We start from the raw sequence: 24,597 nt of genomic DNA, 5'->3' as shown, positions 1-24,597 counted from the left end.
TAAAACCGCGTGGCGTCTACTAGCATGTTGCCTATACCTTGCATATGCTTCACTATCCTCACTCAACCAGCGGCATGCACTACACAGATGCGATGATGCACTGCCAATCCTAAAGGACAAGGAATCATCCATTTAGTAAACTTTGTACGTATAATGCCTACCCTAGTTAAAGGCCTCGTGCACGCCACTGTACTCAATGTATTTTCTTTGATTGACTTACCTACCTACCAACTTACCTTCTAGCACAGTAGAGATATAATAAGTTACTAGTGATATGTGAATCTACCTATCGAGTGGTGTAATTTTTGAATAATAATGAAAGATACTCATACATATAAGTAGTGCTGCTACATTGATATTATGTATCTTATATTGATTTTGCAACAATAGGCTACAAAACTGAGACACAGTATTTTTCATAACCTACTAGGTAACACATCTAACAGTATTTAACACCATTTTCCTAATTACTAAAAACAATCACACAAAGGCATCCATAATGTTGCAAGCAATATCAAATCCAGTACCTACCTAACCCCGGAAAAGACAACCAGAATATTGGTACAATATATAAAAATAATTGACGTGATAATATCGCTATTTCAAAATTTCTGCCGACCCTACATAGATACAGGTTGATTACTCAATAGTTCCACCTTGCAGCCGCAATCGAACTTTGGTAGCGTTTTAGCGCTAGTATCGCCAAAGCCGCTCGTGTGAAAGGACGTCACTTAGCTCGCGACTTTTTAAACTAATTACGTTAATGGAATCGATGTTTTTAAACTAGAAAATCGTAATTTAAGGACCTGTGAAGTGCTTTATAGTGAATAATAAGTGTCAACAAGGTGTGCGTAAACTTATTTGTGTCAACATAAAAGTATTCCCGTGATTTTCATGCAAAAATCACGGAACAATACTTTGAACGGATTTGCATGAATTCTATTGGTCTTTCTGTAAGTATCAACATAGTTGGTTTTCTACAGTGTTTTCCATAGTTTTTAATAGTTTCCGTCACAAGATAAGAGGTTTTTGTCGAGATTTAAAATTAGAATCAATCCGTTAATTTGAACGCAGCGGCTGGGTCATTTCATACCGGTTCCAAGTTGTTAGTATCAATTTGAAATTGAGATGTTTCTATGTTCTAACTGTAAGATAGTTATTGCGGTGAGGTATCAGGTAAATATCAATAAATACGGAATTCCACGTCACCTCAGCTACGCGGATACTGAATGAAATGACCCCAAGGCCACAAACATCATCTATCTTACGACAAAATGTAGGTTTACCATTATTTTTTCAGGACTATGTATTTTAAAGTTTACCTTTATCTAGTGTAGGCTAGCGATTTAGGCCCAGGCGAATTCTCTTTTGATTTTTCAAAAGTTTTCAAATTTGTCCAATGTCAGATATATGAAATAGGAGGTAGGCACCTACAACCTACCTACCCACTACCTCTACCTTACCTGAATCAAATTGACTGACTTTTGGTAAATATTTAAAAAAACATAAGACGAAACTTATCTAATGTTGTTTTATGTAATAACAATCAGATAAAACCTACTTACATATTGGGTTATTAATCTATACTAAGTAATATTATAAAGCTGAAGAGTTTATTTGTTTGTTAAAACGCGCTAATCTCATTAGCTAGGTACTGGTACGATTTGAAAAATTCTTTCAGTGTTATATGTATAGCCCATTTATCGACAAAGGCTACATACAGGCTACATACTATCCCCGTATTCCTACGGGAACGGGAACCACGCGGATGAAACCGCGCGGCGTCATCTAATCAAATTAAATCAAAAAATCATTTATTTCAAGTAGGCTCAGTTTACAAGCACTTTTGACACGTCAGTTGACTATTTGTAAAGATTCATAAGAATCTAATAGGTATAAGCCTTTATAGATAGCTAATTTAAGTAACTAAGTAACTACCTATCTGGTCAACTGAATCAAAGTATTAAGTACAGTAAATGAGTGTTAATATATCTACCTACCTAGGTATTGACGACAACTACGTTCAACTATTGACATTTTCTTTATTAGACTTCCGTGAAAACTGCCTACACCTATATCCACCTGCAAAATATACCTACCTACCTTTATGTAAAAAAGTAACAAATACTTCATTATTTAAAAATATTACTGACTTCAGTCTTACTTAAAATAGTAGGTACCTAGGTAAGTAGGTACATAAACTTGTTGGATTGATTGATCTTCAGAGCTATTAAGATAAAATCCTTGAAACATCTCGATTATTAGTTTAAATTGAAAATTCCATAGGTTTTTACTTCCTCGAAACATTTATTTAGAAAACCGCGAGTAGAACCACGGTACGTAAGTAGTTTTGCAGTATATACCTATGTTAGTTTCGCAGTTTATATGTGCATTTGTTTATTATACGAGTAGTAGGTAGGTAAGTATGAACCTTTGTTGCATGACTATGCAATCAAGATCTAAGTAGAATAATGGATGTCTGCATAGTAAATTGTGTTAGTGTTTTCTAGGCGATGCGGTTAATCTATCTAGGTAGGTAGGTACCTTTTTTTGTAGGTATATTTTTTGTGCCTAACTATAGTGTAAAAGTTATAATATGGTTATAGTAAGTGTTGAGATTAAGATATCTCCACACTGAGCTATGAACTATGGTATTTTTAAAATTCACTTCATTTAACATTTGCTAGGACACACAACTTTACCATGATATAAACATGGACATGGCATCCCTTTTTTTAATGTGTTTTATTCATTATTGTATTTTTGTATGCAATAAAGTATTTCTTCTTCTTCTTTCCTTTCCCTTCAAAAGTCAAAAACAAATGCTAGAAGTGAAGAGGGTGCTCAATAGTACTCACAAGACCTCTTCGATTTGCAATCATCCTCTTGTTCGTGTTCGTTTTTGGGAGACCTCTCAATCGCAATAGTTTTTTATGTATTGTGAAAATTTATATTTTTTTTTATTTACTTATGTAAATAAATAAGTAACTAAAACTCATTAATTTCGACTTACATAGAGGATCATAGTACATAGTTAAAAATTAGTTTTCAAGGAATACGCAAAAATATTGAGTTTATAGACACCTAACTGAATTCGTACACAACAGATACTAGGCTTAAAAAAATGTATTCGCAAGACATATCAATCATACAATCAAACGTAGAACTTTCTCATTTTTGGAAGTCGGTTAAAAAATAATCACCCTTTCGTATACACAAAAATAGCCTTTTCGTATAGTAAAAATGTTGTCTTTTTAACGTTTTTTAAATTTTATGTAAAAAGTCGGAACCGTCTCTTAAAACAAACCCTTGTAACTAAGGAGTGGTCGTATTTACTTAAATACCTATTTGTTGATTTACTTATGTAAGTAAATATCAACAAAAAAATAAAAATCCTTAATTTTGACTCACATAATGGGGCCATACTAGTTTAAAATTGGTTCTAAAGGAACACGCAAAAAGATTGAGTTTATGCTTAACAGCATTTGAAAAAGCGGTAGACACGTAACTGAAATCGTTGCAACACATACGGCGTAAAAAACAAACATACAATCAAACAAAAAACCATTTTTTTTGGAAAAAGGTTAAAAAGAAAAACCCACAAGTAAATGACAAACAAAAATAGCCTTTTCGTGGTAAAATGTTGTCTTTTTAACGTACCTATAGCGGTTTTTTGTATTTTTTCTATAAAAAGTCGGGAACCATCTGTTTGAATACAAACCCGCGTAGCTGAGAAAGGAGACGTATATTTTTAGCCCCACAGCGCGAGTGACTGGTGACCCGCAGTGACCTCCCAAACCGGCGGGGCGAGTTTTCCACTGCGCAATGTTGAGGACGAGTCCTCGCCTGGCATTGGACGTGCCTTCTACGAGTATGTACTCGTGTGTGACATACTACCGAGCTACTGCCTTCTAGTCCAGTGGATAGCTAACCTACATCTATACGTCTATATTAATATTATAAAGAAGCAAAGTTTTTGTGGTTGTAGAGTATAGTCTCTGAATTAATTGTACCGTTTTTAAAATGATTTCGCTATTTGCTGTCTGGAATACGAAAATTAGTGCGTGCCTTAGATTAATAAACAGTGCGTGCTAAAAGTCTGTTTTTTTAGTTTTTTTAATTAAATATTATTATTATTCATCCCCATATTCTTACGTAGACATTAAGTATTAGGTTGAAACCGCGGGTAGCTCGTACAGTATAATCATAGAACAGACAACGCTACGAGTAAAAGCTACTTCTTTAATCCGTGAGTATAACAGTCCAGGATTGGAGTCGGAGGTCAGGCTAGCACAAAATAAATTACTGGGTTGGTACGCCTCCCGTTTTGATGGTGTCTAGCCATGGCCGAAGCCTGCTACCAGATCAGATATGAGCGATTGAGGTCAGTATGGTATAAAATAAGTTTTTGTTAGCTTGACACGGGATATGAATCCAGGACCTTACTATCTGTACGAACTAGCTAAACCACGAATGAATGTAGCAGTTATTTCCAACATGAAATTTACTAATATTATATTTTTAAACATGTAGTTTAAGCTACATGTTTAAAAATATTTGTCATCAGGCAAATACTTGTAGGCATTTAATCGCGTTAAATCTAAATCTGCGATAATAATTTTTTTTTTTTCAGTAAAAATGACGGAATTATCGCTGGACATACATAAAAAAAAACATACAGCTTAACGTAGAACCTCCTCCTTTTTGGAAGTCGGTTAAAAATAAAGTGTAGATACATAATTTAAATGTAATTAATTACTTACTCGTATTTAAGAATTAAGTTAATTCTAACGTAACAAACACATTTGAAAAATTATATAAAGCAAGCAATTTACATGTATTTTCGACTAAACTTTACAATGTTTTTTATCACAAGATATTTTTTAATTTTTCCAAGTTTTTAGGAATAACTCGACAGTGACTTTCAAATTCTTTTCTATGTCTCTTAACTCTTTCTGTCAAGTGATAAAAATATCATTATATATGTATAATAGCGCTAAAGGTAGTAGTTTCATTTCTTGTCGTGTTTATAATGTAAAAAAGTACTGCCTGTCATTTGGACTTAAGATTTACGTGAAGTGCCTACCCTTATTAAAATCCTTATGAACGCCAAAGGCTACAGATAGTAGGTTCAATTCTCGCCGTGTTTCAAAAGTACATCGTCATTAGTAAGTCAGGGCATCGCTGGTGGCTTATGGCTTACCTGTTCACCTCTAATGAACTGCAAAGGACAGATGGCTATCGCGGTGCGTAATGTATGTCAAACTGGTTTTGTTAGCATGTATTGTAGGGTCGCCAAACGTCCAGATAAAGCCTTGGACTTTTGGATGCTGGGAAATAAGAAGGTTTTCCATATGCCCGATCAAAAAAGACTTTTTTTTATATTTGGGGATAATGAAAACAGTATGAAAAATAATAATTTCCGAAACGATTAAATTTCATGCTATCGATATTTCACTAGTCGATTTAGTCATAATACTTATTAGTTTTGCCTAATTTAAGGTTTGTTTAATTGAAACCGAAAGTATTTAGGGGAAAAATCCATGAATAAAAAATATCGTGTGATTTATTGAAGAAGACACAAATCCAATGTTACCATATATGGTAAAAAACAGCTGAGTTTGTTGTGGGCTCTTCTCGGACCAAGGCCCGTTTGGGACCCTCGTAACTTTAATTTTAAGTTTTCGACTATAATTACCGCCATTACTTACTTAAATTAAACTATGACATAACTTGACGATTCAAAAGTGCTTAGAAACTAAGCCTAATTGAAATAAGTTTTGAATTTAACTTATAGAAAACGATTTAAAACACCTAATGTGTTGGCCCATGTTTTGGTTGTTGTTTATTTAGTTGCATCGAAAAATACCATAATATTCGGTTACACGTTCACTTACCTTTCCAAATCGATATTGCTTCACTAAAATCGATATTATAACAATCTGGGCCGTGAGTCGCACATTACATGTAATAAGGTATCTCGTTACAATTATCCTCCATTTCAAAAAAATATTTCTTAACGTTTTACTTGATATTTTTACCCAAATTAATAAAATATGCTTCATTCAACAACCTTGATACGTTTGGATTTGAGTTATATTATGTTACTCTGTGTCTACTTAACTTTATATTATAGCTAGCTTTTGCTCACGACCTTACCCATTTAATAATATTAATTTATCTCAGGGAAATATAATCTCGTGAATTTAAATACTTATTTAAATACTGTTCATATATTTTTTATGAAATAGAATTAAGTATGTCATGAACTAAATACTTAGTATAGGTACCTTATTAAATACTTAAAATTGTCATTTCAAGGAACTTTTTTACATTGAATTAGTTAATTTTATTATACTTAATTAATTAATTTCCGCCGTGGTCATATTCTTTTCCGAACTTGGCTGACTCAGTAGCGAGTGACCAATTAGTCATCACAGAAATAAAAATATGTAGTTAAGTGGTATCGTAATTAGTTATCATAGTACATATGTAGTATATATGCGATTTCTAGGCATTGAAACTGTTGCAAAATTCGTTCTAAACGAAATATATCACATCCTTAATTAAATAGCTATTGTTTTTACAATATATTGGTGTTGGTATCTCACGAGGGTCGGCGTTAGGAACAACAAACGGCCCGTAACAATACAAACGGTACAGATCTGCAGATTGGGAGGTGTAGCGGTTCGCACGGTTCGACCATCAAACGCCGGGCCACGGCAGCGGGCGACGCGAACGGCGAAAACGGTTTTCTTTCTTTTTCGGGAAATCCGTTAGGTTTTGGATATAGCGGTAGATGACAAGACGCGTTTAAAGGTTTGATTAGTAAAAGAAGGTCATTCCTTCAGTCTGATTTTTACTGTCTACTATCAAACGTTTGTCTATTACACCCAAAGCCATACTATAAAAGTCTATCGGTTTTCCACAAAAAATATTTTGGTGGTTCACCTTTTTGCCATAGATAATAAGAAACCAGATTAAATATTTCTTGAAAGAAATATTAAATCCTTTATTGATCGTACCCAGGAGCTAGTGATCCGGCGAGAATCCATCTAAGACTGCATCATAACTTAACATCATGCGTGATCATAGACAAGTACTAACTTGTCGAAGAATAAAAAAAAAAGAATCAACTGAACCAAAGAGGCCTGATTAGCTACCTAATGACTGCCAGCCGCCAGACGTTTAGCAAATTTCCCGTGGCCTCATGTTCTGAACGTGTGAACAAGGTGTTTGACCGCCCGCCACTCGGCACCCGAGGTCGACTTAGTGAAAGCTTTTTGGACTAACTAGGTTTATGGCTCTAATTATATTAGTGCAAAATTTAGACGGTATTATATAATGTTATGGGACCCGCTATATGCCATAGCAATCATTTTACGCGACAATTTGAACGCTTGGAAGGTCATCCATTATTTTTATATGATCACGATCCCTTATTAGAAGTACACTTCCAGATGTGAAGTTAGATGTGAACTATAAAAGCATGCTTACTCGCTGTATTTGAAAGTTGTAGTTGTGCCCGTAGCGAGCTGGGAATCTAACCCAGGACCCCTGTGTAGAGTAGGTACATTATTAGTGTAAAAACTTATAGTCCATTGAAATGATTCATTTTCTAGACCTTTCCCTGCGTTTTTTAAGCTTAAACCAAGTTTGTGGGGTCGCCACCCTTGTCCCACGGCCGCCATTCTCGATATATACAAAATATGGATTGGTTTTTATGATATATCTCTTAAACTATTTGACTGATAATTTAATTTTCAATGAACTATTAACCATGAGGCCAGTAATTCACCAATATTGTCAATATTATTTGCGTCAGTACACGCCGCTGGATAAGATTACCACTATCGACTGATAAGCTCGGCGTTGCTAAATTGTTTGCGTCACTTCCTAATACGTACTTTGTAGCTTTAAATAGCAAATACCTAGAGGTATTGGTTGGGGTATTTGAGATATTTAAACGTACCTAATTTATTATTATTAACATTACTTAGGTATTTTAATCCTTGCTGATAAGTGATATATGAATTGACTCACAATATTTACGACTATCATGTTGTTCTAAGTAGTCAGCACATTTGGCTTTGGATCATGAGGTCGGGTTTGAGTCCGGGTCGGGATATAAATTTTCCTTATTCAATAAAATCCTCAGTAACACGGAGTTACGATGTTGCGATGTTGGTGTTGCACCATAGTCATTGCCATGCAGCCCGTCAACATTGAAGCGGCGTGGTGGGTTTAAGCTCCAATCGCCCACTCTGATAAGTAAAATCTTGATTTGACCCGATTTGGGATGTTGATAATATTTTTATACGGATTTTGTAAAATAACTTTGCGTTTCGTGTGTGAAAACCTATTCCCTGTTATTTGAAAACCGTGCTAAAATATCGATGACACCAGTGGCATGCACGTCATATATGCAAAAATGTCTACCCTAAATCAATAGGAGAAGGATATTATTTCCATTTTGTACAACTTGTTTGTATGCGTTCCATAGTTAGCATACCTTGTGTTACAAGTTACTCGATTACAGGTGGTACAACATTCATTATTTTAGTATGTTATTGTAGAGGGGAGGTATCAGTGTTGGTTTAAATAAGGTGGTGTTTGATGACTTGGGCTCAGTTGTTGTTAGGCAGCGAAGACACCGTCACGCTGCCAGATGTAATTATTTATAATGTTTTGTGTTGTAATTATTGTTTATCATAAATTGTTCGGGCAGGGAAGTTGAGTGCTCCCTCAATCCTACTCTCAAGGTCACAAGTCCTGGGACCTGCACGGGGTGTTTCCTCTACCACAAAATAATGGTACAATCACTGTCCTTGCTACAGGTCACGTCACACTTGTGAACGATACTGGATATGTATAACTCTAAATCTAACTCTGAACTCATCTCAACGCAACATAATCAACTTTCAGAACCATGCAATATGCCAAAGATATAAATTTTAAGAATCTGAAAGTAGGTACTCGTATCTACTTAAAACTAGGTTATAAAAACTGTGTCATCATGATATTAGCAAAGATCAACACTTGTTTGACATTTCATTTCGATATTTTATTGCGTTCGATTACTTCGAATACTAAATTGCGAAATGTTAACAAATATCGACGGATGTATGATACCTTTAGATGTCCCGACTTCGACACAGTCATAGTAGAAATGTTCGTGGTTTGAGCTCATTTTTATATTCTACTAGCTGACGCCGCGTGGTTTCACACGCGTTTCCTGTAGAAATACGGGAATAATATATAGCCTTCCTCGATAAATGGGCTATCTAACACTGAAAGAGTTTTCCAAATCGGACCAGTAGTTCCTGAGATTAGCGCGTTCAAATAAACAAACTCTTGAGCTTTATAATATTAGTATAGATGACTAGCTAGACCTTGACTGCGATCACTTGATGTTAAGTGACGATGCAGTTCAACAGTGGAATTCATAGACGTTGTAGGGGCACCCCCAGGGTATCGTTCAGCCACTGAGTGTCGAATTTAACCTCTATTTGTTTGAGAATCAGCTTCGTGTCTCGTTAGTCGTTATGTCGGTAACTTTGGTTCTTCTGCGAATCTCCTCATTTCTGATTCGGTCACGCAGAGATATTCCGAGCATAGCAGGCCATAGAAATAGGCCTCTTTCAAAAAGATGGCCTATGTCGAACAGTGCACACATAATGGTTAATAATGATGTCGATACGTTCTGAGTAGGCGAAATTTTGCAATAAATTACATAATAATTGATTGATTGAACGCGATCTGGTCCAGTTCGTCATCGCATTGGCTCAATAATGTCATTACAGCGGCCCGTGGGCGCGGGTAATTGCTGATCATTGCTGATCAATGGGCGATCAATTGTAAAAAGAAATTTTATTTAAACGAGAAGTTGTGCAACAGACTTTAACTTGTCGTTTGGCATGTGTGAGTCAAATCGCTAAATTGAAATCTGAAGTTCTATTGGACCCAAGTGAAGTATAATTTAATTAATGTATCGCGCCGCGATAGCCCAGTGGATATGACCTCATCCTCCGAGGGTGTGGGTTCGAATCCGGTCCAGGGCATGCACCTTCAACTTTTTAGTTGTGTACAATTTAAGATGTCTCAAAAAGGTGAAGGAAAAACATTAAAGAGATTGAGAGGAATTCGAATTCGATCGCTAGAGAATATCGGTACAGTTCGGTTTTAATTTTATGAAAACGATTAAGTTAGAAAATAGCAAAGTCATGGTCATAACTATTTAAAAATCTGATTATAGTTATGAAAATATAGGGGAATGCTCATCCCCGGCCCAGGCCTACCCTAACCACCCGTTAACTTATATCAAAAAAAGCTTGATAATTCTACTTTATTATTGAATTCATTACTTTAACAAAGAAAGTTTGCTACTACGTTTTATGACATTTTTAATTCATCTTCAATTTGTCCTCAACGGGGACAAGCTAAGATTGTTGACCATACAGCCTGAGTCTTACGATATTTTTGAAGACTTAAGATTGATTTGTTTGTTCGTTTTTTTATTTGTTAAGCTAGTCGGTAACAGAAAAAAATACAAAAAAAAATACAGCTTGAAATGTTATTTCGCCGGTTTGGTACATTGGCCAACATTTTGCCCTAGAAGAGTGTTACAAAAATGTATTTTTCTTCAAGAAACATACTTTTATTAAACCAATTAATTAACCAGATCCTTATATAAACATCATACTATCATCTCCATATACTTTTATACGGGGGTACACCTGGGTTACCTGGTACGTGGTATGGGTCGGTGGGCATTCCCCTTTAATCAGATTTTTATAAACATTAACTATAATCGAATATCACATCCGGCTGCATAAAGTCACAGCCATTTCCTAGTAATAACAGAAAGAAAACAAAACCTTTCAACAGTAACCCTGCGGCGGGTGACCTCGGGTAACAGGTTCGCTCTCCGGCGAGTGAACGTCTGCGCCGAGAGGTTGCCGGTTCGATTCCCGCGCACTTTCGCCATCACTAATCTGCATACAATAGCCCCAGTATGTGCGCTCATGAAACCAGCGGTTTAATATAAGCTTTTTTTGGGTTTTGCCGAGTATGATTGTCATTTATTATCTAAATATAAACAATCTATAGTAAACTGAAGTTAATAAGCTTTGTATTACTTCTAGCAATTAATTTAAAAAAATCTTTTCCCCTTAATATTATCTTAGTATTTGGTGACCATTTTTTGAATTAAATTAGTTTTTGAAGTGATAACTTCTTATGGGAGGGCAAACCGCTAGGTAACGTAACGCGTTACAGCTGAATTTGGCACGTTTGACACTTGTTGCTGTCAAAGTGTGATTCACAACTCTCCGACAATAGATTCATAATTAAATTCTATAATTAAATAGATTCAATTAATTAAAGCAATTGGTTTATGCTTCTTTTTCTGTTTTCTTCTTCGAGCGTCCCGAATGCACACGTTGTTTTTTTAAATAGTAATTTTTTAATTAACTTCGTTTGTATTCTACATTATACTCAGAATTAAGTACCTACATAATTTTATGAAACATAACAATATGGATATTGGTTTATCGTAGGGACTTTCAATCACCATGATTCTGAGCCACTAGTATCCAGAAACTCCCCGACACCTGTACATTAAGTAGGTATAAGTAAAATTTAGTAATTAGTTAATTACTCAATTGTAATAATAGTTGACTAACGAGATTCACTGATAAAGTGATTCTGCCATACTTTAATTAGGTAAGTACTTAGTTAAAATACAATACGATAATATTTTTTTGTTTTTTCATGAAAGCTAAAGTATTAAGATACTATAAAAAATCTTTTAGATTTTTTAGCTAGTTTAGTGGCCCGACATACTAGGTTAGCAAAAAGAAATCCCCTCAAGCGATAACAACGCTCATTTAACGTGTGAGAATAATATACAAGTGCGATCTATACCGCATCACTCTTGATACTATAATATATTTTCGAAAGTGAGTTTGTTCGTCTGTTACCTATGTATACTCGTAGCTTATCCGCTAAACTGATCTTGATGTAAATAAAGCAAAATAATATTGAAATAGAAAAACGGCATATGTCCGGCCAGTTTCGAACCGATCGTTATCAAACCATATTCAGCTTACTACTGAGCTCGAGTCTCCTCTCAGAGTAAGAGGCAATAGAGGCAATAGGGCAATAGGGCAATAGAGGCAATAGGGCAATAGTCTGCCACGCTGACAATTCAGAAAATTTTCTGGTATACAGGTTTCCTCACGATGTTTTCCTTTACTGTTTGAGACACGTGATATTTTTTTTTTTTAAATGCACACAACTGAAAAGGTGGAGGTGCATCCCCCGGACCGGATTCGAACCTACACCCTCCGGAATCGAGGGAGAGCTCATATCTACTGGGCTATCACGGCTTTAGTTTCGAACCGATACGAGGTCCTTATTCATGCAACAGTTCCGTTTCTTTAAGTACCTGGAAAACACTCACGGTAGTTCAAATGAAGCAGGATTGTTATACGGTCAGTCGAGTTCCGGCTGATTTGATCTCATCTGCTGGCCTATTCACTAATTTAGTCTTTATTAACAACCTATTAAAAAAATAAACTTCTTATCAACTGAGAAACGACATCTACCTACTGTATGATATCCACGAAGGGTTGTCAGTAGGCACCGGATGACGTTTGTTACATGGAATCTCAATTTAGTATATGTCAACTAACATACGTCAAAGTTAGTGAATTACCCTGCTGATGGTAAGTGTAAATGTGGCCTTATATGCTCGGCGATTACCTAGAATTGTCTAGAACAATTGTGTCGCAATTGATTCGAATAGGCAACAATTGCACTTAGACGTTAATTACTGTAGATTAATTAGGTCACAACTGTTGGATATTTGATCTGAGGCCAATTACCCACCACATCTACTGCATGCGTTGACTTACCCACCACATCCACTGCATGCGTTGACTTGTTACTTATAGGTGGGGAGCTATAAGTAGCCGAAGTCGGGATTTTCTGAATTTCTCAAGTGTGCCAAATTAACCTAAGAAGGAACATTTCAGTTAAGTACCTCCACCAAGTGTGAGCCCTTAAGTAAGTAGGTACGTAGAGCAACCTAAACAATATAACTTCAAAAATTCTTAACTAGTACGTCAGATTTCGGTAAGGTTACCTATATGGTTAATAGCTAAAAGTGTGCATTTCGAAAACCGACGATTTGAGAATAAACTTGTAAAATAAAACCCATTCATGCAGGTACATATTTCAGTGCTCGAGTCACGAGCGCAGTTTTATTTTTTTTTTTAAGAAGTAATCCGATAAATCCTTAAGCACATTCTTTACATAGTTAGGGAAATTTTGTATGAAATTCTGTTTAAGGCGCTCTGAATAGAGAATGTTTAGGCGCGGGGATTTTTAATTATTACGCGTGGAGCGGGGAAATTTTAGTGATATATATATACAAATACGTATTTATTCAAAACTATACGAGTTGTAGATTTTACAGAAAACCGCAATCATTCAGCTCTATTTAGCTGTATACATATAAGCCTTAAGGTAAATGATTTCTTGGTAGTAGCGGGCGCCTACTAGTGATCCATAAAGTAACGCCCATCTATTTAGTAAAAGAAGTTCAATATTCCATACAAATCTGTACCTAGAGGCGGCGCCATGATATTTTTTAAATTCCTCTGAGAACAATGCACTGCGCCAACGCCACACCAGCCTACGTTATGACTTCTGATCCTGGGGTAGGGTTGACACTTTAACATGCGAATGTGAGTTCGTTCGTTTGTTACAATTTTATGATTTAACTGGCAGTCGCCCCGGGGTTTTACCCGCGTAGTTCCCGTTGCCATGGGAATATTGTGATAGCCGATGCTAATCGATTAAAATTCCTAATATAAAAGCATTTTTAAAATCGGTTGAGTAGGTTTTTAATTACATCATAAATAGCAAACAAACAAAAAAGTCCAATCTTACCTCTTTATTATTATTAGTTAAGATTCATCCGAATCAACAAAAATCCAGATTCAAGGTGTGGTGATTAAATAAAATAAAATTTAAAAAGCATATTTGGTTAGAGTATCCGCTTCAAACCTATCACCACGTCATGTACGATGTTATTTTTCAGTCCAATTGATTTTTTTTTGTTAAAAAGATTTTTTTTTCGTATAGTAAGTCAAATGTGTAGAGAAGCGTGAGGAATATATTATGATGTTTCCTGTCTTGTCATTCCTTCCAGCTTAGTCGTCAGATTATTGAATAGTTTAATTAAATGTATTGCCAGCCCTGTGGAGCTTCTGTGGCGCTAGGCAGCCGTGGGTTCATACTATATGTGACGCAACTAAGTCACGCTCTATTATTACTTTGCTTACTGAAATCATTTCATTTATTATAAATTTAATTATGAATATAATTAACGTTTAGCAGTATTGGGACACTGTTTGACAGAACTCGTCCAGCTGGCCTATTCACTAAACTAACTAACTGATAAATAAAAGAAAGAAAGAAGAAAGAGTGAAAGACTTGTATGTTCAAGAAGTGAAAACTATATATACATAAATATAATGTAAGTAAACACATAATTGTGCATGTGTGTTCAGTAGAGTAGCTAAATCACTTAGTGCAGTGATTTTGTAGGTAACATATCTAATAGTAGAAAATCTTTTCTCAATGATGGAATACCAGATGTTTATTCCGTCCAAAACTTCATTTTTTTTTTTATTATTATTCTTTACCCCTTGACTACAATCTCACCTGATGGTAAGTGATGATGCAATCTAAGATGGAAGCGGGCTAACTTGTTAGGAGGAGGATGAAAATCCACACCCCTTTCGGTTTCTACACGGCATCGTACCGGAACGCTAAATCGCTTGGCGGTATGTCTTTGCCGGTAGGGTGGTAAATAGCCACGGCCGAAGCCTCCCACCAGCCAGACTACGCATTTACTTGTTTATATTTGAATTTTTTAATATAATATCAAAGTACGTGAAGGTCGCCCGTTATCAGAAACGTCGATTGATAACACTGATAACCCATTATATTATGAAACAACGTTTAGCATTTAGTTTAATGAATTCAAGATATATACATTAACGATTAATTATTATCAGTTATTCTAATGTTTTTATTTACGATATGATTCTTGAACTTGACTTATTTCATTAAGCATACTTTCAACCGTTTTAATATTACTGTGCAAATACATAAATCATATTTTAGCAAGGCACAACTGTAATATATTTTAGTGAGGAAACCTGCATACCTAAGAATTATCTTAATTCTCTACGTGTGTGAAGTCTGCAAATCCGCATTGGGCCCTTCTCATTCTAAGAGGAGACTCATGCTTAACAGTAAGCCTAATAGGGGTTGATAATGATGAAAACACCACTGACTTCTCAACATTAATATGCTGCTGAGATTTTTTTTTGAAAATCCTAATGAGTTTTTGTTGGTTGCCCAAGGCTGTAAAACCTGGACCATTAGATACATAGTCGAATAGTCCTACCATTGGGAAACCAACTAGGTAGAATGGTAACGTACGAGTAAATGAGCAGAAAGTTCACAATGCAATGTTCCACAAACTTCCGGCTTTATTACTGAACCGTACTGTACCGGGTCAATAAAATGAGTTGTTTATCTATGGCTTTCATCTCGGAAATATTGTTTTTTTACTTCCGTTACGTTGAAATTGCTTCGTAAATTAATAGCCGACGCGGTATCTCTTTCATATAACGTTTTCACTGTTAGGCACCTCACACACTAGGCGACAACAACCACGACCAGTTGGCGCAACGATCAGGAAACCATAAAGACCATCGCTCACTATGCCGCACTACTCATTTGGCCGCAGACCGGGCCAGCACAACTGGGCGTTGCGACCAAGCTACGTATAGTATGCTAAGAGCGTTTACGTTTATTAGCCACAATAAGTAGTTCAGCTGGTCTATTCACTAACATTGATCTATATTAGCTAACTAAAAAAACGGAAACTGGGTATTATCCACTTCCTACTCTATGATATTCACGAAGGGTGGTCAGTAGCCACAGAAAGTCATTCTAATATGTCTTGGAACGATATTCACTTAGCAATTGTATATTTTTGCTCTTTAAATTATTATGGCTTCATTAAACATTGGCTAGTAATTTTGATCAGCAATTACTTATAAGTAAATCATCAAAATCTCGTGCCTTAAGAATTACTAATAATAGCTAGTTGGTAAATTTCTTACCATTTAAAGATACTCTAAAATTAGTAAATAGGTCAGCTGTGATCCGGCCACCAAGCATGGGTAAAATAAAAACTGCAGTAGTCCGACAATTAGAAAAAGTCCGAAAATTTAATTAACTTTTCACGACCGCTAGTGTTTGTTTTAGCAAACCAAATCGGAAAACCGCAGCTTTTGCGACCACGGCCAACAAGTAGTCATGGTCCGCGAGGTCCCTTACGTGTATCTTGGAATGAGCCTCTCACTGCATCTATTGGTTCTTGCTTTATCATTTTCTTTAAATACAGATCGACAAAATAAACACGGTAAAAGGGCCGAAGATATTGTGTACCGCTATCTGAAGCGAAATATGAAGATAATAATTATCGCAGATAGAAGATAAGTTGACAACACTTTCAGATTGTCGTAAATATCGTTTTATGGCCGATCTCATCAAGCTGTCCAACTTTAATGAGCAGATACTTTACTAAGTAATATTATTGATAGCTCCAGTATTTAATTATTTATATATTTTTTAACATAATGCAGAAATAATACAATAAGGAACTTAAGCTAACTTATCCTAATAACTATACAAATCTGCATTACCGCACTAGACAGCCAGGCTGATCCTTTGCGAGAAAATGAGCCAGCCCTTCTTCACCAGACGAGGCAACCTAGCCGCGGTGTTCCGGTAGTTCCCGTTCTCGTGAGAATACGGGAATAAAATATAACCTATGATAATCAAAAATAATGTGGCTTTCTAGTGGTAAAAGATTTTTCAAAATCGGTTCATTAGATCCATAGATAACCCCAACAATAACACAAACTTTTACCATCATCATATCAGCCGATGGACGTCCACTGCAGGACATAGGCTTTTAGTAGGGACTTCCAAACATCACGATACTGAGCCGCCTGCATCCAGCGAATCCCTGCGACTCGCTTGATGTCGTCAGTCCACCTGGTGGGGTCTACCAACACTTTACCTCTTTGTAATATTAGTATAGATTGAGTGCGAGGTATAACAACAGTTCCTGTCTCCACAGAGAGTTGCGATGCAGTCCTGATCCCGGCGTGATGATGAGGCTCGAGGCGTCCGACACCCAGCACCGCTACCACAACCTGCTCGACGATGACCATGCCAGTGAGTAGACATTCTTATATTATTGTTTTGATCAGTGGCGTAGCGTGCCTTGGTGGGACCCTGTATTAGTTAGGGGTGCCCTTGAAGGGTAAAGTGGCCCCTATAGTCCGGGAGCCCCGTATCGGCTTTTGATACGGCTGATACGGCGATAAGTACGCTGCTGGTATAACTTACAAAGAAAATTTAACATATTTTTTAATTTTTGATACCATTGATCCATTGATCTACTCGTTGAATTGCCTCATTGGTCCAAGTGGGTAGCCTTTGTGGCTTCGAATCACGAGGAAGTTCTGAGCGTGTCTTTCTTGTATGATATGAATTTCACTTTGATTTCTATAGGTCTATCAAGCCAACTAGGCACCTGAGTAAACGTCACGAAGATTTCTGATACGTAGATTTCTGTGGGATGTCAAATAAAATGTCACTAAAAGCGAAGTTTCCATGGAAACGAACGATGTAACAGCGCTGAAACTACAAAAACAACTGATATGTAACTTGGCTACAAGCCATGATAAAGATACATCTATACAAATATTATGAAGCTAAAGAGTTTGTTTCATTGAACGCGCTAATCTCTGGAACTATAAGTCCGATTCGAAAAATTATTTCAGTGTTAGATAGCCCATTTATCGAGGAAGGCCATATGCTATATACTATCCCCGTATTTTTACGGGAACCTGAACCACGCGGGTGAAACCGCGCGGCGTCAGGAAGTAAGTAAATAAAAGTCCTATTCACACTCAGTTTCTGCCCCACATTCCTTCGATGCTCGGTGCCACTGTTGCAATAGTTATCGAAATTTGGCTCCGCAATGCAACATGATCATTGATCAGGTTCTTAACATTGCATACTGATGCAATGCTTACATAAAACATATTTAGCGAATTCGCTCTGATAATAATTATTAAGCTATATAACCTTTCCCCACTGAACTTTTTACATACTAGAAAAGTAGATCATCTTATGGACGGGGTTATCAAAAAAAAAATTAGAACAGTCACTGAAGCTGCGTCAGTGCATAAGGTATTAACTAGAGTAAGCAACTATACTTACAAATAGTAAAAAATGGAATGAAAATTTTGAAAACCCCATCTTTTGAAACTCTCGATCAAGGCGTCCATATTACATTATAGACAGACACGTCAAACTTATAACACCCCTCTTTTTGCGTCGGGGGTTTCGAGTAGGTTCTTCGAGTAGGCAGGGTAATTGCGTATCTTATGAAGTTCCTTCCACTGTAGGTCATTCTCCCACGACTAACAAATAACGATTGCGTGCGTATGATTGTAAGTGGAGGGTCATCATAATATGTCTTTGCCCGTAATATTCAAATTACATCATTTGAACATTACGTTATTGCTTTCGAGAGCACTTTAACCTTTTGGAAGGCTGCGGTTTGTTTTATTTTTTTACTTCGCCAAAGCTAAAAGTTATGAAATTAGCTGTCTGCTCGTATATTCCACTAAAGTGCCTAATTTACTGAGCTGGTTTTGATGCACATAATCGATTTTTTGTTATTACAGTGCGTATCCATAATATTTATACTACTAAAAGAATTTGTTTGTTTGGTGGAACGCGCTAATTTCAAGAACTATTGGTTTAGTCTATAGCGAATTAATTGAGAACTATACCGCCTTTGGAAGATATCGACTAAGTTTGTTATGGGCTCTTCACAGACCAAAAAGCTTTTGGAACCCTGGTAACTTTAATTTTAAGTTAAGTCTTTTATTTGATGTACCTAAATTCATATCGACTTCGACTTACATAAAGTCAAAATACCATCTACTACCTACTACTCTTTCCATTGCAACTTCATTCAGTCAACGAATACTAGTGAATAATCCAACATCTAAAAACGACGTGCCGCCGATTCCTATAAATTTTATTGAAAAAAGAGATATTGAAATCGGTTTTAAATCGATTTCTTAAAATGAGAACGTCGCCACGTATCACCAATCACCATATCTTAAATAGGTATATTTAAACCAGGTTTTAATTAACGATTTAGCATAATTCTACATAATATTCATATTTCACACGATAGCTACATTTTTCTCTACCATTTCCCACGGGTCCAGGCGGCGGCGTCTCACACATTGTATTATAATACGCCTCGTATTACCATTACCATACACACGTGATGGAGAAACTCGGAATGGCATACTATTGTGTTTATTAGATAAACCTGTCACTCACTCGTCAGTAGGCTTTTTGCTTTTATGTAGTACTAGTATGTACTTATCATTATCAGCTTACTTTAACCCACTACTGATTGGGCAGTTAAAGAAGGGCTTATCCATGGTAGGAGAGGAGTTATGGAGTTTAAATCCACCATGCTGTTCCTATGCGGTTTGGTGGGCTTGCGGTTATAGTGTTTTTGCTCATTGTCAGTTACAATGACCGGTACTAATTGTTAAACGCGCTCTCCAAGGGCCAGGGTGCTATTTTACAGTTAGTAGATGTCTGTTTAGAACGGATTTTGTGACAGGGTCGGATTAAGGAGGTCTAAGGGCAGACGAAGGTGCGGGCGTTACTAGTTTACTAATATTTATTTACCTACTAGACACCTTGTCTATAAAATTTATTTATTTTAGATTATTTACAACACCTTTTATGATCATGTATATACATACAAAGATGAACAAACATAAGTCAATTTGACAAGTGGCCAACGACTCTACCACCGGTTTGACATATACATATAGAAACAAAAACAAAGAGGGTAAAATAAAAGTTGATATCTCGAATGACCGCGCGCCATGACCGCACCTGACTTCCGGCGCGATATCCTGCGCATTGTGCGCGGGAAGCGAACCCGGCACTTTCCGCTCGGCTGACTCCATGGGGGCAACCCTTCAGCATGTGAAACAATACACTAGAACATACACCGGCGGCATATTATGGTGAACTTATACTCACTTTACGATATTCACAGAATATCACATTATCTCTGATTAAGATATTTTTCTATGATTTGCTATGAACTATTCGTAAAATCCACCGCGCATACCACTGCGCTACGGAAGCCATCACGGTTTGGCATTTTAGATTCAGAAGGCCTAGTGGCAGGTTGATACGGTTAAAGTAAACGCGAATTTCTAAGGAATTGAAATAGCGCCATCTAGTGGCACTACTGCACAACTGTTTCAATTCCATATAAATTCGCGTTTACGTCAACGCGATAGTAACAGTATGAAAATATTGAAACTATTGAAACTAGGCACACAGATTGATATAGGTCTGTGACATCGAAACCAGTTTACCAAAAAGCCGCTGTTTTGCCACCACTTACAAAGCAACTATAATCTATACTAATATTATAAAGCGAAAAGATTTGATTGTTTGTTTGCATTAAAATTGAAGTCTCTGAAAGTACTGACGATTTGAAAAAATATTTCATTATTGGCAAGCTACACTATCCTCGAATGCTATAGGCTATATTTTATACCTGTATTTCTACAGGAACGGGAACAAACAATACACAAATTCTGCTTTGATGAAGCTTCTTCAGTTACAACAGTTAACTAGAAGAATTATAAAAATAACTCGAAAATTAATGGGAAACTGATGGAAGAATAAAACAATTGAGATTTGTACAGTATAAGGAAATATTATTATCCTATAGAAGCTTTAATGTTGTTTTCTAAACACAATACCTCTATAAAACACCATAACGTACCACCTTCGCCCTTGTATGGCGTCAATAGCAATTAAACCTTTTGTATAGAGCCATTTAATTGCTAATAAGTGTTACCCACTACGGCAGACATAAATAGACTGGTGGGCGGCGCGGCGTCAAAATGTTTAGGAGTACAATGTACTTATCATGTTGAGTAACTCGACGTCTCAGCAGGTGCACTTCATAAATAATCCGGGTTTGATTCCCAATTATTACTTTTAATATTTATCCGAAACTACTGAACCGATTTCAATGGAAAGCTACATCATTAGCGACAGAGATAAAATATAGCCTATGTTACTCGCTGATAATATAGCTTTCCATTGGTGAAAGAATTGTTTAAATCGGTCCAGTAGTTTCGGAGCCTATTCGTAAAAAACAAACAAACAGTCAAATCGAACCTCTTAAGAATATAAGTTTCGAAGAACTTTTGTTGTGTTATGGCTGGAAAACTTGGTTGACATCTACATTTTAGTGAAATAGGCGCGCACTTGACCACAATATCCCTTGATGATAGTGTAGATTTGGCTTATGGTGGACCGTGCTTACCTGCAGACTAGTTCACTATACTACTACTACTAGTTCAGTATGCTAGTTGACATATACGAAATTGACATTCTTTGTAGCTAATGTCATCTGGTGCCTATTGGTGGATATCATACAGTAAGTAGATGACATTTTTCAATTTATTTGATGTTTATTGTTAAAGACCAAAATAGTAAATAGGTCAGCTAGAACAAAGCTATTTACGCTTCGTCTCAAGAATCAGGAAACACCGACTTTGTGAGAGAGTTATATAGCCTAACCATCTATATGAACATGTAGTAGGTAAGTACTAATCAATGCAAATCGAATGGAATGCCCCCAAGATCATTAGGTCGCGGCCGTCCCTGAATTCATTCAACGATTGTCTCGACTCACGAATGATGAATGGCTCATTGTCATTCACTGTTGATCAATGAACCAGATTCCCTGCCCACGATTGTAATTGGCTCTGACAGCCAACAGTTGACGAATTGGTAGTGTTGGATGTACCAACTGATTTACAAATCGTAAGATAACTTCATTTACAATGTTTCAACCACATAAACCATAATTATATAAAATATGAGTAACATCTAGTAACAATAATAAAATTAGTAACTCAGATCGAGTGGCAATATGGAGGAGCAAGGAGTTGCATGGACGATTCTACAAGGCCCTTACTGGGCCGAATGTAGATCTTTGGGGCAACCGTGGGTTTCGTCTGGACAATTATGGACGAAGTTATAAAGACGAGAAACTACCGGAAACATTTATGAAAGATGGCACTCTAGACATCTGTCGAGCGTGTCATCGTCCTGGGGTCCATCGTCATCGATTATTTTGGAAATTTGCAAAAAGTTAAAGTTAAAAAAAAACATACATACTTCCTGTCGAAATTATAACCTGTTAGTACTTACTAACTTATACCTATTTTTAAGCCAAAAATACGAATAGGTACCTAGGTCACAGTAAGGATATTACAAGCAGTATAATAACTCGGCCGTATTTTTGAAATAAATACCTACAGCCGCGCGGTACGTAAACATGTCATAGGGCTGCCCGCCTGCAGCAATTTAATTACATTTGCTAACTTTGTGTTTCCACTTAGTTTTGTGATTGTAAATAAACTTTTTTTATATAAACAAATAAAATACTTTGTAAATTGTAGTAAAATGGGAAGTGATAAATAAAAATGCGTGTTTTTTGATTGGTTGATTTAATTAAGGCTGATACTACGTCAATGATCTTGAAGGATTGGTCGTATTCTTAAACATATTTATTTCGGTGATGCCATCTAGGTATTACCTCCACACTACGTGAACAAATAAAAAAAAAGATAAATACCTTCATGAAATTGTAGTGATTTAAAATAGATAATGAAACAATGAACAAACGCACTAATTGTCCCTACGATACGATAGTTCCCCTAGATTTCTCTAGGATGCCATTATCAGATCCTGACATGAAAAAAATGGGACTAACCTGAAAGAATATTCATCCAATCAAAAAAGAAACGGTTTACAAATGACGGAAATATCGCTGTAAATACGATTCGATCCTTTTTGGAAGTCGGTTAAAATTCTTGTCACCAATGCCAAGCTGAGCAAAAGTTTTATGAGCTTGCATATTAAAGCGCATAAAATCCGCCATTTTGATTTTTTAAGAACTAAGTTACCCAGTGACACTCGGCCTATCTAGACGAGTCTAATGACATATCATTTATCAGTATGTGTGCTTGGCAAATTTGTTCGTAACACTCCCGAAGGTCGGCGCGGTCCGGGAGGGGGGTAACGATGCCCAGCGCGTACGACTTCACACCCGCGCAGTCCTTTCCTCCCGTCGCCCGCATACAACAACAAGTCATAACATTCAAACACATACTCCTCCTTTGGGCTTCGCCGCAGTCGGGTAACAAAACACAAATGGTCCGAGCACAGTCACACAAAACATTGTACAAGCAGTCGAGGTTTTAACACAAGCTTATCGTACCTACTGTATCGTGATTCATGAACCGCGTATAACTACCTATTTCAATCGTGTCAATCACTTTCCTTTACTCTATTCACTTTATTTACTAATCCAGATACCTACCTTTATTCTGGAGATAAAAGGAAATACCTTATCCATTAAAAAATACAAGATTATGTACCTACCTACTAATAAGTAAATTTATTTTAAAGTCTTACCTTTCAGAGTTTCCAGGTAACTTAAAAAAAGTTATCTCTGGATGGGATAATTTTGAATTCGTGCATCCAAAAACGGCACAGTATTTCCTACTGGTCATAATTAAAAAAATCTAATACTACTAATACACTTTACTCTGTTTATACACCGTGCGTTCGTTCGTCACCGCGGCACAGTCGCGACTGTCTTCACCCTACGATCACCCCATGTTCAAGGTGCGTAGGTATAGCTCGCGTTTCGACCTCTAGTATGAAGTCCAACTACTGGTTGTAATATCTTTACTGTGCCTAGGTACTCCCATGTACCTATGATCCAATGCAATAAAGAAGTCCGCGGTGCGTAGGATTCTCGCACGAAAACAATTTTATGTAATTTTTAGAGATCTAAAAGAATTAATGCTACTACTAACATTTAACATGTTACTAGAATTACTAGAATTGTATTATCAAAGCGTTGTCCGGATTATCCCACCGCCGACCTTGCTCAGCGGCTGGTATGCGAGCCCCGTTACAACTAAGTATTAATTAAAGGTACTGCTATTTACTTATTTGCAATTTAGATTCGCAAAGTAGACTGCGACACAGATTACGCGCCAATAAACACAAGGATTTCTGTTGTTTTTGCTTTTATATTGACATCTTCATGAACTGGCTCCCAGTTTACAGTAATTGTTTGATATAACATAATAACCCATGAGTATCTCTCAGTAATTGGCCAGTTAGTTGTGTTAGTACATTGCTAATACCTAACAACTATAGGAGGGATCATCATTATTATTTTAACTAGCAGACGCCCGCGACATCGTCCACGTAATAGTCGATGTAAACTTACAATTACCCTTACCCTACCCCTACCGTACCCCTACCCTACCTCTACAC

The 24,597-nt window shown here is 36.5% G+C and overlaps 1 protein-coding gene across 1 annotated transcript in view; it reads left to right on the top strand.

Moving 5' to 3' along the window:
* Positions 1 to 691: 691 nt before the first annotated feature.
* Positions 692 to 24,597, top strand: part of LOC112047558 (echinoderm microtubule-associated protein-like 1) — a 79,031-nt gene continuing 55,125 nt past the window's right edge. The window contains exons 1-2 of the mRNA XM_024084700.2: positions 692 to 953; positions 17,234 to 17,331. Of these exons, the coding sequence (XP_023940468.2) occupies positions 17,265 to 17,331 (67 nt within the window). The 5' untranslated portion in view covers positions 692 to 953; positions 17,234 to 17,264. The remainder of the gene's footprint in view (positions 954 to 17,233; positions 17,332 to 24,597) is intronic.

The sequence above is a fragment of the Bicyclus anynana genome, chromosome 16 (assembly GCF_947172395.1).
Source record: "Bicyclus anynana chromosome 16, ilBicAnyn1.1, whole genome shotgun sequence".
Taxonomy (NCBI): Eukaryota; Metazoa; Arthropoda; class Insecta; order Lepidoptera; family Nymphalidae; genus Bicyclus; species Bicyclus anynana.
The sequence above is the reverse complement of the archived record's forward strand: the minus strand, read 5'-3'. Positions and strand labels throughout refer to the sequence as shown.